The following is an 18,959-nucleotide window of genomic DNA, read 5'->3' as shown; positions in this document are numbered from 1 at the left end:
TGGTCACCACTTAGTGTAGAAAGCCTCTTCGCAGGTGAGCGGTGGGTTCAAACCCCAGTTCCACCGTGAATTCACTGTTTACCTGGGACAGATTGCGCGACGTTCCGTGTAAATGCCGACTGCTACTGTCGTCAGTGTGTTTCCCCCTCATCACCTGGTTTCCATCCCATCCTTCCTCCTGTTTCCGCGTGAGAGGTGTGTGTCTCCTTTTTAAGGGCAACTGTGGTATGTGGCCTTGAGCCGCCTCTCGCTGTACTTCCGCCCGGGCTCCTGGACTGGAAGGCCGCCCGTCTGCCCATCCAAGCGCGCCTGCCCGCAGCCCTGCCTCGCCCCGCGGCGGCTGTTCCTTCCCGAGAGGCGTCTCGCGGGCCTCCCCTCACCCGGCTGTGCTGCAGGTCCTGGCGGCAGCCTCAGCCCTGGTCCTTGTCCTCCCTCCCTAGCGTCCAACCCTGCTGACCGGCTCCCCCGCCCCGCCCCCATCCTCTTCATCTTTCAAAGTTAACCTGTTTTACGTTATCAGAGTTAATTACGTGCTTTATCGTGGGTATTTTGGAAGAAAGCAGAAAGGAAGAAAAAAAAAAACAACGCTCATAACCTGTCCCGTGGTGATCAACACCGTTAACGTTTCGGTAAATACTTTTGTAGCAAAAAATATGTATAAAACATACACTTTTAAAGAAGTGTACGGGACTTTGCTGGCGTACAGTGGTTAGAACTTTGCCTTCCAATGTCGTGGGTACGGGTGCGATCCCTGGTCAGGGAGCTAGGATCCCACATGCCTCGCAGCTGAAAAACCAAAACACATAAAAAGAAGCAAAATTGTAACAAATTCAGTAAAGACTTTAAAAATGGTCCACATCAAAAGAAAAAAAAAATCTTTAAAACGAACAGAGCGTTCCAGGACCCTTTTCTTAACGGCTGCCTGGTGGTCGTCTGTCGGCTGTTTCTGTGGGAGCAGAATGGCCTGGGGCCGGATGGCAGCGTGCCTTTTACTGTTTACAGGTAGCTTGCTCCCAGTGTGCGATGGGTATTGCAGGGACCTCGCACTGTTGTAGTGTCATATATGGTTCTTAACTTAGACTTGCCGCTGTGCAGAGCAGCAGGGACCAGGCTGAACACTGGACAGGTGGAGGCCTGTTCATGCCTTGCGAGGCCGGTGCTCCCCGCGGGTGTGTCTGAGAGCTGAGGGTGTTGGGGGTTGGAGAGGGTGGGCAGTTAGTGCAGAGTCTCGAGCGCCCTGAGACTGAGCCGGCTCTGCCATCCCCGCTGCTGTCCTGAACCGGTGCCCGACAAGCACCGGGCGGGGCGGCAGGCTCACCCAGCGTCCGGGTTTCACGGTTACAGACCACTCCGCCCCGGGCATCCTCGCCTACCTGTGTGTCCTTCAGTACTTGTCAGCTCACCTCTCGGGCCAGCATTCCTGGGAACATCGTGCTACGTCAAGGGACTCGTCCCATTAAATGTTCTTTTCGCATTTTTAGTTTGAAAGTTTTCTAATTTATGGGAAAGTTGCAGTTACGGTACAGTGAAAACTCACGTTCCCTTCGCCGAGATTCACCAATTGTTAACATTTCGCCACGTTTGATTTCTTTCTCTTTGTGTATGTGTGTGTATGTGTATGCATATGTGTGCGTGTACACACACACGTTGCACATGTATATATACACACGCATACATACACACACATGTTATTTTTGCTGACTCATTTTAGACTGAGCTGCAGGCCTTGTGACCATCCACCCCTAAGTACGTCAGTGTTTATCTCCTAAGGAGGAGATTCTCTTGTAATTATCTAATTCAGAACATTTGATGTTGATAGAAACGCTGTCTAATCCACAGTCCATATTCTCAGTCAAAAACATCACGTTGATATCCTTTATAGCTGTTTTCCCTTCTTTCCAGGGTCCAATCCAGACACCTAGGCAGATAAAGCCTAGACACAAATGCCTTTATTTTTATTTATTTGTTTATTTATTTATTGATTTGCCTGCGCCGGGTCTTAGTTGCGGCAGCGGGATCTCCGTTGCTGTGTGTGGGATCTTTTAATTGCGGCATGTGGGATCTAGTTCCCTGACCAGGGCTCGAACCTGGGCCCCCTGCATTGGGAGTGCAGAGTCTTAACCACTGCACCACCAGGGAGGTCCCACAGACGCCTTTAGAGTCCTCCTGTCTCAGTGGTGAATTGAACCTTTTCCCGCAGGAAGGGCCCCTCTCGCCTCTGGCGATGCCGTGTGCCGTCCTGTGCCCTCGCCTGACGCCGACAGAGCTCGACCGGACTCCCTGACTAGTGTGTGTGTGCCATATATTTCCCCATCATTTTTCTTTTCATCTTTCTATATCCTTGTATGTTAGATGTTTCTCTCATCTCTCTTGTAAATGAAATATAGTTGGGTTTTGTCTTTCTGTCCCCTTTGATCATTTTTTGGTCTGTAATTAGCTCTTGTAGTCTGTTTCCTGAAATTATTGATATATTGGGGCTAACATTCATGATCGTATTTGCTTTTTATTTTTCTTGCCTGTGCTATGTTACCTTTTCTCTCTTTTCCTGCTGTCTTTTGGATTCGTTTTTAAGAATTTTACTCTCCCCCATTAGCTTGCTTCTATATTGTATTTACTACTGTTTTAGTAGTTGTCCTGTAGATCTCGGTATGCATTCTTGACTTGTTGAAATCTAATATAAATCTGTATTTTTACTTCTTACAAGTAATAGGAGGACCTTAGGAACCTTTAACCCTGCCCTTTCTTATTGCTGTTATCATCATATATGTACTAGATAAAAATAATATATATTTATATTTTATATATATATATTTTTAAATTAGTTAATTAATTTTTAAAATTTTGGCTGCATTGGGTCTTCGCTGCTGCACGCGGGCTTTCTCTAGTTGTGGCGAGCGGGGGCTACTCTTCATTGCGCTGCGTGGGCTTCTCATTGCGGTGGCTTCTCTTGTTGCGGAGCACGGGCTCCAGAGCACAGGCTCAGTAGTTGTGGCACGCGAGCTCAGTAGTTGTGGCTCACGGGCTCTAGAGCTCAGGCTCAGTAGTTTTGGCGCATGGGCTTAGTTGCTCCGCGGCATGTGGGATCTTCCCAGACCAGGGCTTGAACCCGTGTCCCCTGCATTGGCAGGCGGACTCTTCACCAGTGCGCCACCAGGGAAGTCCATATATTTTCTATTATTTTATACAGTTAATATAGATTTGGATCTACCCACATATATACTATACCAGTGCTACTCATTTTTCTGTATCTTAAAACTTTCATCTGAGATAATTTTTTTTTCCTTTTAGAAACTACTGTTCTTTCTTTTAGTAGGGGTATGCTATTGTCTGAAATTATCCTTGCTTGATTTCATTCTTCAAGGATATTTTTTTAGTGAGTATAGGAGTCCAGTTAGCAAGTTGTTTTCTTTCACCGCCTTGAAGATTTTGAAGATAAATTTTCAAAGTCTTTTTTTTTTTTAAGTCAGCTGTCTAATTGTAGCTTTTAAGATATTTGATTTTTAGTCTTTTGGGTTTATCAGTTTTACTTTCATGTTTCCAAATGTAGTTTTCTTTTTATTTATCCTGTTTCTTATAAGGCTTCTTGAATCTTCGGGTTGATGTTTTCTGGCAGTGTTGGAAAAATCTTGGCTGTTTTCTCTTCATAAATCACCTTTGCTCCATTTTCTGTCATTTTTGTTTTGAGACTTGAATTATATGTGTTTTAGACCTGTTCACTGTGTCCTTTACACCTCTTGCCCTCTGTTCTCTATTCTCCATTATTCTGTCTTGCTATATTTTATTTTGAAATCTTTTCAATTTGTCTCCTGACCTCTCTTTAAGCTATTACCTTTCAGATCAGGGAATCTCTCTTCACCCATGGAGTTATTTTTGGTTAAAATAGTTTTCAGTCCTAGAATTTCATTGGGCTCCTTTTTCTTGTGTCCTGTTTCCTGATAAAATTCTCACTGTTGTGTTTTACCTCTTTGCACATAATTATTTTAATGTCTGTGTCTGATATCTCTGTTAAGACAGCTCTGTCATTTTTCTTGGGTGTCATTTTGTCTTTCTTTTCCTGGTTATTTTTGATTGAGAACTGGGCTTGGTATATGAAGGCTGTGGCCATAGTATGAGTCCTAGGATAGTATTTTCTTTTTTTTGAATTTTTGAATTTTATTTTATTGATGTTTTTATACAGCAGGTTATTATTAGTTATCCATTTTATACATATTAGTGTATACATGTCAATCCCAATCTCCCAATTCATCCCACCACCACCCCACCCCACACCACCCCCATCCCTTTCCCCCCTTGGTGTCCATACGTTTGTTCCCTGCATCTGTGTCTCTAATTCTGCCCTGCAAACCGGTTCATCTGTACCATTTTTCTAGGTTCCACATGCATGCGTTAACATACGATATTTGTTTTTCTCTTTCTGACTTACTTCACTCTGTATGACAGTCCCTAGATCCATCCACATCTCTACAAACGACCCAATTTTGTTCGTTTTTATGGCTAATATTCCATTGTATATATGTGCCACATCTTTATCCATTCGTCTGTTGATGGGCATTTAGTTTGCTTCCATGACCTGGCTATTGTAAATAGTGCTGCAATGAACATTGTGGTGCATGTGTCTTTTTGAATTATGGTTTTCTCTGGGTATATGCCCAGTAGTGGGATTGCTGCGTCATATGGTTATTCTGTTTTTAGTTTTTTAAGGAACCTCCATACTGTTCTCCATAGTGGCTGTTTCAATTTACATTCCCACCAACAGTGCAAGAGGGTAGGCTCGTATTGCTATAAACTTCCCTCTTAGAACTGCTTTTGCTGCACCCCATAGGTTTTGGATCGTCGTGTTTTTGTTGTCATTTGTCTCAAGGTATTTTTTGATTTCCTCCTCTATTTCTTCAGTGATCTCTTGGTTATTTAGTAACGTATTGTTTAGCCTCCATGTGTTTGTGTTTCTTACGTTTGTTTCCCTGTAATTGGTTTCTAATCTCATAGCATTGTGGTCAGAAAAGATGCTTGATATGATTTCAATTTTCTTAAATTTACTGAGGCTTGATTTGTGACCCAAGATGTGATCTATCCTGAAGAATCTTCCATGTGCACTTGAGAAGAAAGTGTAATCTGCTGTTTTTGGATGGAATGTCCCATAAACATCAATTAAATCTATCTGGTCTATTGTGTCATCTAAAGCTTGTGTTTCCCCATTAATTTTCTGTCTGGATGATCTGTCCATTGGTGTAAATGAGGTGCTAAAGTCCCCCAGTATTATTGTATTACTGTCGATTTCCTCTTTTATAGCTGTTAGCAGTTGCCTTATGTATTGAGGTGCTCCTATGTTGGGTGCATATATATTTATAATTGTTACATCTTTTCCTTGGATTGATCCCTTGATCATTATGTAGTGTCCTTCCTTGTCTCTTGTAACATTCTTTATTTTAAAGTCCACTTTATCTGATATGAGCATTGCTACTCCAGCTTTCTTTTGATTTCCATTTGCATGGAATATCTTTTTCCACCCCCTCACTTTCAGTCTGTATGTATCCCTAGGTCTGAAGTGGGTGTCTTGTAGACAGCATATATATGGGTCTTGTTTTTGTATCCATTCAGCGAGCCTGTGTCTTTTGGTTGGAGGATTTAATCCATTCACGTTTAAGGTAATTATTGATATGTATGTTCCTATTACCATTTTCTTAATTGTTTTGGGTTTGTTTTTGTAGGTCCTTTTCTTCTCTTGTGTTTCCCACTTAGAGAAGTTCCTTTAGCATTTGTTGTAGAGCTGGTTTGGTGGTGCTGAATTCTCTTAGCTTTTGCTTGTCTGTAAAGCTTTTGATTTCTCCATTGAATCTGAATGAGATCCTTGCCAGGTAGAGTAATCTTGGTTGTAGGTTCTTCCCTTTCATCACTTTAAGTATATCATGCCACTCCCTTCTGGCTTGTAGAGTTTCTTCTGAGAAATCAGCTGTTAACCTTATGGGAGTTCCCTTGTATGTTATTTTCGTTTTTCCCTTGTTGCTTTTAATAATTTTTCTTTGTCTTTAATTTTTGTCAATTTGATTACTCTGTGTCTCGGCATGTTTCTCCTTGGGTTTATTCTGTATGGGACTCTCTGCGCTTCCTAGACTGGGGTGGCTATTTCCTTTCCCATGTTAGGGACGTTTTCTAGTATAATCTCTTCACATGTTTTCTGGGGTCCTCTCTCTCTCTCTTCTCCTTCTGGGACCCCTATAATGTGAATGTTGTTGTGTTTAATGTTGTCCCAGAGGTCTCTTAGGCTGTCTTCATTTCTTTTCATTCTTTTTTCTTTATTCTGTTCCGTGGCAGTGATTTCCACCATTCTGTCTTCCAGGTCACTTACCCTTTCTTCTGCCTCAGTCATTCTGCTATTGATTCCTTCTAGTGTATTTTTCATTTCAGTTATTGTATTGTTCATCTCTGTCTGTTTGTTCTTTAATTCTTCTAGGTCTTTGTTAAACATTTCTTGCATCTTCTCGATCTTTACCTCCATTCTTTTTCCGAGATCCTGGATCATCTTCACTGTCATTATTCTGAATTCTTTCTCTGGAAGGTTACCTATCTCCACCTCATTTAGTTGTGTTTCTGGGGTTTTATCTTGTTCCTTCATCTGGTACATAGCCCTCTGCCTCTTCATCTTGTCTGTCTTTCTGTGAATGTGGTTTTTGTTCCACAGGCTGCAGGATTGTAGTTCTTCTTGCTGCTGCTGTCTGCCCTCTGGTGGATGAGGCTATCTAAGAGGCTTGTGCAAGTTTCCTGATGGGAGGGACTGGTGGTGGGTAGGGCTGGGTGTTGCTCTCGGTACTATTTTCTTTCGTAAGAGATGATTTTTAAACATTTCTGGTGGTTGGCCGTGGGCACCAGCTTTCTGGACCTGCCTCCCTTTCTCCAGGGTGTGGTCTTCAACTTCAGCTCAGCTTTTTCTTAGCTTCTCAAGGCCTCGGCTGCCTCTGGGTTCAAGCAGCTCCAATCACTGGGCTCATTTCTCTGGGTTTCCTTCTTTTGAATCTTCTTTCCTGCCTTTATAGGTGTATGACGTCCAGCTCTTCTGATTGTTCTCAGCAGGAGGACTGATAGGAATGACCTAGTCCACTGGAAGAGGAAGTTCCCAATATTGCCCTTCCTTTCAGTGATTTGAAATCCTGCCTTTTTCAAATATAACCTCATGGCCAGGTTCTGTAGCTTGAAGGGTTAAGTGTGGTAACGCCTCTTGTATTTCTCTGATTAATGCTTGAGCCCCTGCGCACCTGTGTTAGCAGGAAGGTCCAGTAATTCCGTCCTGAGTGACCCCCAACCCTGGGGCTTTCTTATCCAGAGAGGTGAGCCCTGCTTTGGAATGTCCCCCTGCACTCTCAGTCCAGTCCTCAGTTGTGTGTCTGCGGCTGGTCAGCGTCCCCGGCTGTCCCCTGACTCTGGTGCATCGTGTCCTCAGCTGGGTAGACCCCGCACAGACCCTCCTGCTCCACGTGCACTTCCCCTTGGACCCCTTCCCCGACCCTCCTTCCCCACACGCGGTGGCGGGGCCTCTGGGGGTGTGAGTTCAGCCTTCCCCAGTGCAGGAACCCGCGTTCCCGCCAGGAGCCCGCTTTGATGAGAGAGGACAGCAGGAAAGAAATCAAACACGTGGAGGCTTTTTTTCTCCCAGAATATGGTTAAATTTCTGCTTTCCTTTTTCAGGTCTAGGTGTTAGCACTGGGTTCAGGGAACTATTTCATCAATTAATTAGTGTAAACCAGGTGTCCTCAAACTTAGGTGTGCATCAGAGCCGCCTGGAGGGCTTGTGAAGTCGCGGTCCTGGCCCGTCCAGTGACGTTTCCTGTGAGTAGGTCAGGGGTGGAGTCCAAGAATTTGCATTTCTACTAAACGCACACCTGATAACGGAAGCTGCTGGTCCAGGACCCACACTTTGAGAACCACTGGGGTGATCAGTAGTTTTTCTCAAGAAACAAACAAACTTGACTGTTTACCAAGAATATTGTTCTGTTTAGGTTTGTTGAACATTGATGTTGGATATTATAACTCACGTCTTTTTTTTTTTTTAATTTTGTAGAAATAAAAGAAGAACTTGAAGATCTGAACAAAGAAATCAAGAAAACTGCTAATAAAATTCGGACCAAGTTAAAATGTGAGTGTAAAGTTTTGATTACATGTAATCATTGATGGTGGGAATGTGGGTAATTATTATTTTCTTCTTTATAACTTTTTATTCTTTTACATTTTCAAAAGTTAAGATTGTGACCACTTTAAAATAAATTGTATGTACTTGGAACAGTAAGTCTTGTTTAAGTTCCTCATTATTCTAGAATTCTTAAACGAGGAGCTAAACCTAAGGGCTGTTAACCCTTAAATTTCAGAGTGAAGCACTAATTCGTGCCCAACAGTAGTAGTAAGCATGTGCTTATAAATTGTTAATCTGTTATATTTTATGACATTTGGGGCTAAACTGCAGATATTTGAGAAGGCAACTAGCCTTTGACATGAGTTGCCAGGTGCTTCTTGAATGCCCTTGTACTCGGTGAGCTCCTTTGAACCTTTCCGTACAGTTCATCTCGGCTGAAGGTGCTGGGTGGAGGTTCACAGCTTCCCTGTGGGACCGAAACAGACGTGGGTTTTCTCCGTGTGGTAGAAAGACACACTGTATTTAATTTTTACAAAATAACATTCAAATCAAGAATATTTCTGAAGATCAAAAGGAACCTTTATTAAGGAGAATTTCAGACGTATGTCGGGAGAGGGGGTCACCACCACAAACCCCATGTCCACACCCTTGAGCTCTGCAGGTCCCAGCGGCCCTCACCCAGCCCAGCTGGTTTCACAGCCGATCCCAGACATCTGGGTCTTCATCAGCATATAGTTTTCGGTGTGTATTTCTAAGAGAAGGATTTTTCTCCCCCAAATACAACTATAATACTACTATTATATCTAAGTCACATTAATTACTATTATTTATTATAAAATATCCAGTCAGAATTCACACTTCCCCAATGATCTTTTTATTTTTTTATTTATTTTTTAATAGTTCGTTTGAATTGGGTTCCTTATTTGGACCATATCCTGTGATTGGTTGATATGTCACTTCAGGTTTTTTCACATCAGATTCCCCTTCCGTCTTTTTCCCCCCCAACACTTTTTTCTTTTGGTTGGAGAAGCCAGGACATTAGTCTGTCAGAAGTTGCCATGTTGCAGAGTTTTGCTGATTTCACCCCTTTAATGTCACTTAACAGGTTCCGCTGTGCTCTGTATTTCCTGTGGATTGACAGTTAAATTCTCCAAACTTGATCAGATTCATGTTGCCTGCTTTGAAATGTGAAGCTGTAACATCTGGTTTTATTTTGTGCTATCATCAGCAACTGACAATTACCAAAACTCATAAATTTACTAGGAGTTGAAAAGATAAGAAAATACATTTGAGGTTAGGCTTGAAAACCTTTCATTTTTTAGTTGAAAAGATAACTCTTTCCTGCTTGTTTCTAGCTATTGAACAAAGTTTTGATCAGGATGAGAGTGGGGACCGAACGTCAGTGGATCTTCGGATACGAAGAACCCAGGTGTGATTATTAAATACACACTTGTCTAGACTGAAGCAATGCTGAAGAATAGGTCTTTTTACGTCTTTCAAATTCAAAATAATTTCATCTTTACCATCACATTAATTCTTTCAGCATTTCTGCATAAAAAAGGCATCGTATTTATAGACTCCCTCTCTAGATTATGAAGAAAAAAAGTGTATTCAGCCGAACAGCAGAATTCTGTTCTGAAGAGCAAAGAATTATCACAATCATTTTAGTGTTCATGGTAAAATCCTCACCTTTTATAGGTTTATGGTGCAGCAAAGTGGAATTTAGTTCACTTAACTCTACTTGACAAACGGAGATTATGTGTTCAGGCTCTGGGGACAGCTTGTCTGGGTGCCAACCTGACCCAGTCAGCCTGTAACTATGGGCTAATTGACTTCTTGAAATGATGGTTTCACTTCTATAGAATGAGGGATAGTAATAGTATAGTAGGGTTACTGTGAAAATCAAATAAGATGATGCATGTAAAGTTCTTAGCATAGGTTCTGTTATACAGTAAGTTGCTATTAATCTTATTTTCCATTTGAAGGAGTAAGTGGCATATTAGTTTGAATTTCTATAATGTAATGTTTTTATATATCACTCTTAATAGAAGAAATGACCGATGTATATTGATCTATTTTTTTTTTATGTTAAAAGCATTCAGTGCTATCTCGAAAGTTTGTGAAAGTTATGACAGAGTATAATGAAGCACAGACTCTATTTCGGGAGCGAAGCAAAGGCCGGATACAGCGTCAGCTAGAAATAAGTGAGTCAGTGAACAAGCTATTTTTGTTAAAAACATATTTTTCTTCCTTAGGGTCTGACATGAAAGTATGTAACTTCAAAAAAGTAATTCCATCTCTGTTTTGGTCAATATTGTAAGCCTAAAGTGCTTTCATAGCTTCCTATTCATTGAATCAACCAACCTATTATTTATTTAAATCCTTCAGAAAGTTCTAGGTGAGTGGACTTTAGATTACTTGTAGAGCATTAATGAGACCTGGAAGACTCTAAACCGTCATTTCTTCATGTATTTTTTGTGTCCCCCAACCCTTCCTGCCCCGTCTCGGGGGACAGTTCCCTGTGAGTCTCGCGGCTCTGCATGTCTGGTGAGCAGACACTCGCTGCCTTCTTGCTCCAGGCTTTCTCTCGCGGGTGTCTGTCTAACAGGCAGCCTTACAAGATGGAGCTCATGGTTCCCTCTGGGCGGAAGGCAGTTTGCTTGCTGAATAAAGGTCAGGCAGCTTTGCTTACTCCCCACTGTGGAAGATCAGGGTTCCTCAGCTGTGACACAAGCCCCCTGTGGGTGCACCTTCCACTGGGGCTGCTCTGTGTCTCCCACGGGCTTGGGGAGGGTGGAGCAGCCGTAAACGTGAACCTCATTAAATGACATTTTAGGACCTCCCTGGTGGCGCAATGGTTAAGAATCTGCCAGTGTAGGGGGCACGGGTTTGAGCCCTGGTCCGGGAAGATCCCACATGCCGTGGAGCAGCTAAGCCCGTGCGCCACAACTACTGAGCCTGCGTGCCGCAACTACTGAGCCCGCATGCCTTCTCACCGTGATGGGAAGCCCGCGCACCGCAACAAAGAGTGGCCCCCGCTCGCTGCAACTAGAGAAAGCCCACACGCAGCAATGAAGACCCAACGCAGCCCCCCAAAATAAATAAATAAATAAATAATGACATTTTAACATCTTTATTGAGATATAGTTGATGTACCATGTGAATGATACTCAAAGTGTACAGTCCAGTGGTTTTTAGTATATTAGCACAATCAATTTTAGACCATTTTAATCACTCCAAAAGGAAACTTGGTACCCATTGTTGGGCACTTCCCATTTCTCCCCTGAGCCCTAGGCTACCGCCAGTTTATTCTCCTGTCTCTGTAATTTTGCCCATTTTGGGCATCCATATGAATGGAATCGTACAACATATAGTCTCTTGTGACTGGTCTCTTTCACTTAGCACAGTTTTTTCAAGGTTCAACCATACTGCAGCAAACACCAGTGTTTTATCCCTTTTTTACGGCTGCATCACGTTCCATTGTGTGGATGGACTACATTAACATTGTTTATCCATCCATGAGGTGATGGACATTTGGGTTGTTTCCACTTTTTGGTGATTATGAATAATGCTGCTGTGAACATTCACATTAAATGGTATTTTAATTATTATGATGTTTCAATTGGGTTTTTCCAAAATTCTGTGAACCTGTTCATAGACAGCATTAATACATTTAACTCAAGGAAAAAGTATTAACGTCCAAACTACAGAAAGTATTAGAGCCTCTGATGCTAATTTTGCAGTCTTTATTATGTCCATTTAACATATGCTGGATCTAGTTTACCCCCTTTTCCTATAAGCCAGAGTTAAACTTTTAGGAAAACTGATATGCCAAAATGTATTATCAGTTTCGTTTTTATAGTTGTTCCTTATTCAGACTAAAATTGGATTTTATTAGTCATTCCAATTATAAGATTTTTCATGAGTGTTTTCCAGTTCTTCCTACTTCTTAGGCTTATGTTAATTTCTCTCATCGTTAATATTTGCCTAAGAAAATACATTGGAAAGGTTAGAAAAACGTTGGTTGAAAATATTAACAACTCAGATTTTAGTTGCTAACTTATGGGTGCAAAAGTCATTTTTAAACATTGCTGCATTCTGAATGGAGTTTTTAATTGTTAATATTTTAGCTGGAAAAACTACCACTGATGATGAACTAGAAGAGATGCTGGAAAGTGGGAATCCCTCCATTTTCACGTCGGACGTGAGTATGCAGGTGGCTCTGTGGCCTTGCGTGTTTGTATACATACAGATGTTTTTTTTTTTTTCTTTAACTTCCAGAGCAATCGTAAGTTCATCAGTATTTCTCTTCTGTTTTTGTCTTTCAAAGATTATATCAGATTCACAGATTACTAGACAGGCTCTCAATGAAATTGAGTCACGTCATAAAGACATTATGAAGCTGGAGACCAGCATCCGAGAGCTGCATGAGATGTTCATGGACATGGCCATGTTCGTTGAGACTCAGGTAATCACACACATCTTTACTTCTCCGAGATAGAGAGCTGTTTTCTGTAAAATCTTATATTTGATTCCCGTATACCTGAGAAAGCCATTATTCTGGATGCAGTCTTGTAATTCAAAAGTTGTAGTGTTATTGCCATGTGAGACTGAAATGCTGTAAACAGCTTCAACTTTCAACAGTGGGGGACTGGTTTACTTAAGTTATGTATGGTGTGTCCATAGGACAGCCTGTTGGGCAACCATAGGCAACATCGACTTTGTTCATGGAGGACTTTTAATGAAATATACAAACCTTATGTGCCAGAATTTCAAGTTGACATAAGAGGGAGGTACTAAACCTTACACGTGTATGTATAAATGTGAATATGTATACAACACACGCCCTTATACTCCTGTGTGTATGTATATATGGCATGAACTCAGCTGCATGAAACAGTACTCACAGAAGGAAAGAAATATACCAAGCAGTATAATAACAGTGGGACTATGGGAATTTTAGTCTTCTTCTCTAAAATATATGTATTTTCAAGTTTTCTGTAAGGACCATATACTAGAGTAACAATTGGGAGAAATGTATGAAAGAATAAGTCCCAAAGGGGATACACCGTGACGTAACTAGAAGCTTATACTTGCTACGCGGTGTCTAGTACCACCGGCATGGGGTGACGGGGGTGTGAGGAGACCCTGTGAGGAACCGAGGAAGTTAATACAGTTTTTTAAAAACAGAAAGTTAAGCGTAAAACACAAGCCGGTGGTTGCGGTTAGGTGTGTGGCTGTGCTTGCGCTTCCTCTCGTGATGCTGCACAAGGTCCTCCGTGACTTTGCAAGCGCGCGAGGCTCGCCCTCGGCCACTCACTGATCGGTGGGCCGTTGAGTTCAGCTGACCGCCCCGTGAAGGGGGAGCATTCGTACCAAGTCACCTTAGGAGTCACGTCACACTCAGGTCCTCGCTCCCACGGAGGCTGGTTTCAGGATCTCTTGTGTCCTCTAAGAAGGTTCGGGTCTGACTGGCCTATTTCTCATTGCCTGGGTTACGTGAGGATCACTAGGAAACCCATCCAGGTGCCGATCCATCCTCCACGTCGCCTCTAACATTTGAAGAACACTGTTTAGTTTGCGGAACCTTGTCATAAAGATGTGTGCAGAGCTGAGGTGCGGTGCATTTGCGGTGTAGGGTGGGGACGGGGCAAGTTCACCCCTTTCTGACGGGAGGGCCTGTGCCACTCACGGTGCAGAAGGGGAGAGCTGGGAGTCTGGCTGCTACCAGCTTCTTATTTTCAGGAAGGAAACCAGTTAGACAATAAGAACAGTCAGTGATTAGTTTTGTTATTACTAAAGATTTTAGAGTACCTTGGACTTTTAATTAGGATTGTTCTATGCCAGATGTATTAATCGCCATTAGAAAAATCGATGTATTCTTAGCTTTTTGTTCCATTGCTTCCTTTTAGAAGTCTGTTAGTGCTGCATTATATTGGCTCGTCTAATTCAACATATATGTTTAGTCAAAACTTACTAGTAAGTTTAAATGTGTGAATGAGTAAGTTAATTGTACGTCATTCTTCAATGCTTTACCCCACTCACCTGCTACAGATTACGTCTGCTGGTGGACAGAAGACCAGGTAATGTGTTTTGTCACCTAACATTTCACTGGATTCACCTCACTTTACGTTTTTGCTCATTAATTTAGTCAACGTAGTGGCCAACGTAAGCTATTCCTAGTTTACTGTATTTTGAAGAAATTGCAGCAATTTTCTACCCATTAGAAAAGATGCCATTCTTTGCCCACTGTATGTATGTGCCTAATAGTAAACATTCGCTTAGCCTAAAGCTAGCCGCCTCCCGTTCACTGCACCCATCTTTAAAGAGTGTTCTCATGTTAAAGCATATCTCAGAGTGTACGTGATATGCCTTCAGTTATCAGCATTGTTGCCCATCCCATTTAGTTCTTTTTATAATACAAGTTAGATTTTGATTATTCTGTATATTGTACATTTATAATGATCTCATCTTTTTGTAAGTGTGAAAAAAAATTCGGTGTCCATTACATGCACATTATGTTCCTGTGGAAACTTTACTGCTGCTCTGTGGCTGTCTTAAGATACACAATTAAGTCATTTGAAAGTACCTTCTAAGTTTGAAACTTTCTGTTTTAAGGGTGAAATGATCAACAACATAGAAAAAAACGTTATGAATGCCACAGACTATGTAGAACATGCTAAAGAAGAAACGAAAAAAGCTATTAAATATCAAAGCAAAGCAAGAAGGGTGAGTTTGGTCTTGAAGAATTAAAGTGCGTTTTTCTCTGGGTTTGATTTTGAGTGTGCATACATTGATGCAAGCCTACTTAAGAGGTATTCCAAGAAATGTAAACTTCTTACATTAATGTTTCATTTGGAAACTGAAGTAATTCTTTTTGCTAAAACTTTTGAAGTTTATCAGATAAGTTATGTTGACTGTGAACCCTGTTGGTTTTAAGTAATGAAAACCCTTTGCAGCCAAAGTCGGTCTCTCTGCTTTTCTCAGTTGCACGGGTTCCAATTCCAGAGTTCTCTGTTTCTCGGGTCATTATTTGCAGGGACATAACAAAACTCATGGGACTGGAAGTTCTAAAAACCATTGGTTACACATTTTATGCAGTGAACACTTTATTCTTTGTTTACGTTATTTGCTAATCCGTTGGTTTGGAGGAAAGAAGAGAATTATTTGAGACCGTGGACCTAAGATGTTATGTAGCACTCGCACTGAAGCTTTGTAAACGAGTTTTAGTATCTTTATCTGAATCTTAACGTGTGTCGTGTGTGAGTGAAAGCTCTTCTAAGAAAACAGCGAAACTACAGAATTAAGTTCTGATTCAGGGACTGGAAAACTGTGTGTCTCATTGTGTGACCTCACCCATTACTTCCTGGTCCCTTTCTCTCCAGTGTGGAAAGGAGCAACACGGAGCACCAAACCCGTGCTTTCAGGGCCTGTCACCCTCCCACCTGCTGGAAGACGGCTGTTGGGTTTACGATGCCTTTCTCAGTGCCAGTCAGGGGGAGGTTTCCAATGTGACGGCAAAAAAGGGAGTTTCAAAAACTCCTTGTAAAGAGGGAGTTTCAAAACGTTCAGGAAAGATAGTCAGATTCTGAGCACGGATTCACTCGTAACAATGGCCCATGGACGTTCTCAAATAAGATGCACGTCTGGGCTTTAATGTCAGCCTGCAAAGCATCTCACCCTGCTTTTTCTTGGGAATATCTGAGCGTTAATTATCTTTGAGACGTAAGACATGGTTTCTTATATAATTCTGTGTTACCACCTTTTGAAATATTGAGCTTTAAAGTAAAGCAAGAGGGAAGAGATATGGGGATATATGTATATGTATAACTGATTCACTTTGTTATAAAGCAGAAACTAAAACACCATTGTAAAGCAATTATACTCCAATAAAGATGTTTAAAAAAAATAAAGTGAGGTGACGAGGTCCGCGTGTGAGGTGCTTTGGCTGGTCCAGGCATGAAATGGACTTTCACTTAAAAAAAATCGTTAAAAAAGGGCAGTTCCCTTCCTTTCTCCATGACCTAAACAGCACGTCAGTCCGGCGAAAATTTCCGTGAGAAGTCCCCTGGTTTCACAGAGATAAAAGGTGGTCGGGGGGTGCATCTTATCCTGCACCGGCAGAGCCAGCCTCGTTCTGGCAGGTGGCTGGGAGCGGTGCGTTACCCGGAGTGGCCACTGGTCGGAACGTGATGTTTGTTTCAAAAATCATCACCATCTCTCCGACTCAAGGCCTGGCATCTGAAACCACACGCAGCTTGTTCAGCGTCTCCCTCTGCTGTTCGGTGCGTGGTTGTGGAGATGTTGGCCGTCCCTCCCCTCTCCTGGGGTCCTGGTTCCATTCCCGGGGCAGCTGAGTTAGCCCCTGAGAGACCAGACGGCACTAGTGGAGTGTGGTTTGTTTTATACGGTGTGGCAGGGCCAGTGAAGGACTTAAGGGCCAGTAACAAACAGACAAGAAAGGAAAGAGTGTAGCGGCTTAATACATAGGTAACTGATTTCTGGGTTCACTGACCCGGTTACATAGCTCTGTATACGTGAAAACAAATCAGCTGCGTGTCTCACTCCATCAGACGTTTACCAAGAGAATGTGGTCCTGCAGCTTTCTCGTTGATGAAACCTAATATTTCAAGTTCTATAACAGTTTATCTCCAAGTACTCTGACCTCATTAAATTAAAAACCCCTCTTTATGAGAACTGAAAGTTGTCAAGCAGAATTAATCGATGTCCCATAACTTAGATTTTAAAACGAATTCCGATAGATTCTTTGATTTTAAATGAATGATGTCTTCTAACACGGCGGCGTGGAATTAACCACAATATAATCGGCTTGCTTTTCTTTGACAGAAAAAGTGGATAATTGTTGCCGTGTCACTGGTTCTGGTGGCTGTGATTGCGCTAATTATTGGTTTATCAGTTGGCAAATGATGCGGTGGATTACGTCAGCGTGCATGCCTCTCTGCTGGCGCGGCAGTAAGTAACTAATCAACTAATCTGCTTACTCACTCGCCCAATTAGCTAATAGTGGTGCTTGCCCAATTAAAAAATACTGGAAAGCAATAAAAGGCTGCCAGCGGAGCGTTTGCCTGACTTCTGTGTTGAGAGCAAGCTTAGGCTGGGCGGCCGTTCATTGCTAAACCAGGGTCGCCTCCCTGTTGGTTTCGAAGCCTCGGCTGGGTTCGCCTCTGTTACTAAATGTGACGGCGCGGGCGGCAGCCCCTGACTCTCCAGTCTTCGGTTTTTGGTCCAGGAGGATGCCCTCTTCTTAAAGGAGCCCTTCATTAGTGGAATAACCTTAGCAGTGAGGATGACTTCTCAATTAAAAAACTAAAATGTAATGTTTAATTTCTCTCTTAAGTTTTAACTCTTCAATAAGTGCAACAGCCGAAAGTTGCTTTGTGAACTCTATTTATTTGCTCATCATTTTACTGTGGAATTAGAGGGAATGGAACGAGAGCTGTGAAGAACGCTCTGGAATTAAAAGACTTCGTCTCCCTTGTTTCCATTTGTCAGCGTCTAGTTTGTTTTAAATGTGACCGCATTAAAGAGAAGACTTGTGCTGAGCGAGCGTGCCTGTTAATTCTTAACTAAAGGATTTGGAATACAAAAGATATTCAGTTCTTTATTTAGAGTATCTTTATTTTTGTTTATGAGAATCACCCCTCTCCAAACTTCAGTAGATTTTGTGTTTTTCCTCCGTTGTTTTTTATGCATTTGGAATCATCCGTCTTGCGTTAACTCTTAAGTTAGAATGCTGCCTGGTGTATTAAATTTGGACATACCAGTTATTTATATTAAAACGTTTGTTTGGCATGATCATTGTGATTAAAATTATATCTAGATTGTGACAAGCAGTCGTTGATGAATTCATTATTTTATCGTGAAAGCAGCTGCTGGCTTGGTAGACACTTGGCACTTCCTGACAGAGAAGGCGAGGAGTTTCCCGACGTGAGCGTCTGTGCGCTGAGGACCCACCACAGGCGAGGGTCTCGTGCAGTTCCGTCCCAGCGTCACATAGCCACCACCTTGCACTCGAGGTAGTTCCCGTTAGAAGCTCTGGGATGTTGCCTTTGTTAGCGATCCACTGTTTCGGAAGGCAGAAGGAAGGCTGGCTCTCTTTTTCATCAGGCAGGATGTTACGTATCCTTCCATGTTTTCCTATTACGTCTGCTGAAAAAGTGGTATATGTGATTTTCCTTCATTAACGATAATGGTATTTAAAAACTATTTTTAGAACTTTTTATGAACTATGTATTTTCTTAGCTTTTCCTAGTGGCCATCACATGGCTAGTTGGATGTGCTTCCACTAAAGGCAAACTTAATTTTAGATTGGATGCTGTGGTGACGTGGTAGATCGACGGCAGGCTCCTCCCCGCAGGGTTCCCTGGGAGCCCTGGGCTTGCTCTGTGCCCTGGGCCTGGCCGGCCGGTGGTGTACTTTCGTGCCTTTAAGCACAAATGAACACAAAACAATGCTTACTAATAAGAAACACATCGGAGAGCACACCAGCAGGTTTTTTTTTTTAATACAAATGCAGTGGTTGGTGTCTTTAATTATATACTTTTGAAAAACTATTCTTTCAGCAAGTAGTTCAGCACAGCCCTCCTCTGGGCCTGTAGGCACCGTGTGGAGGGAATCCTACTCCCTGGAGCCCTGCAGCGGGGGCGGGGTGCCGGGTTTTCTATCCAACGACATTGCTAAGAGGACACGTGGCCCGGGATTTACGTGTAGTAGGTGGTGGCTTGACTCCCAGGGGTGTGCGTGGGCCACCAAAGAGAAGTCCAGGCATTTGGCTTGAGTTGTGAGCAGGTTATTGGGCAAGAATGGTCATGAAATC

General features: G+C 42.4%; 1 protein-coding gene across 3 annotated transcripts in view; it reads left to right on the top strand.

Moving 5' to 3' along the window:
- The window catches only part of STX2 (syntaxin 2), a 39,190-nt gene that overhangs the window by 16,168 nt on the left and 4,063 nt on the right, over positions 1 to 18,959 (top strand). The window contains exons 4-10 of one of the 3 annotated variants that reach the window (XM_082353273.1): positions 8,054 to 8,128; positions 9,478 to 9,551; positions 10,218 to 10,326; positions 12,253 to 12,326; positions 12,453 to 12,590; positions 14,741 to 14,851; positions 16,970 to 17,095. In XM_082353273.1, the coding sequence (XP_082209399.1) occupies positions 8,054 to 8,128; positions 9,478 to 9,551; positions 10,218 to 10,326; positions 12,253 to 12,326; positions 12,453 to 12,590; positions 14,741 to 14,851; positions 16,970 to 17,050 (662 nt within the window). In that variant the 3' untranslated portion in view covers positions 17,051 to 17,095. The other 2 variants (XM_082353272.1, XM_082353274.1) reach the window with 2 other exon arrangements.

The sequence above is a fragment of the Balaenoptera borealis genome, assembly GCF_965194805.1.
Source record: "Balaenoptera borealis genome assembly, chromosome: 14".
NCBI lineage: Eukaryota > Metazoa > Chordata > Mammalia > Artiodactyla > Balaenopteridae > Balaenoptera > Balaenoptera borealis.
Note: the sequence above shows the minus strand (reverse complement) of the source record. Positions and strands in the feature narration are given on the sequence as shown.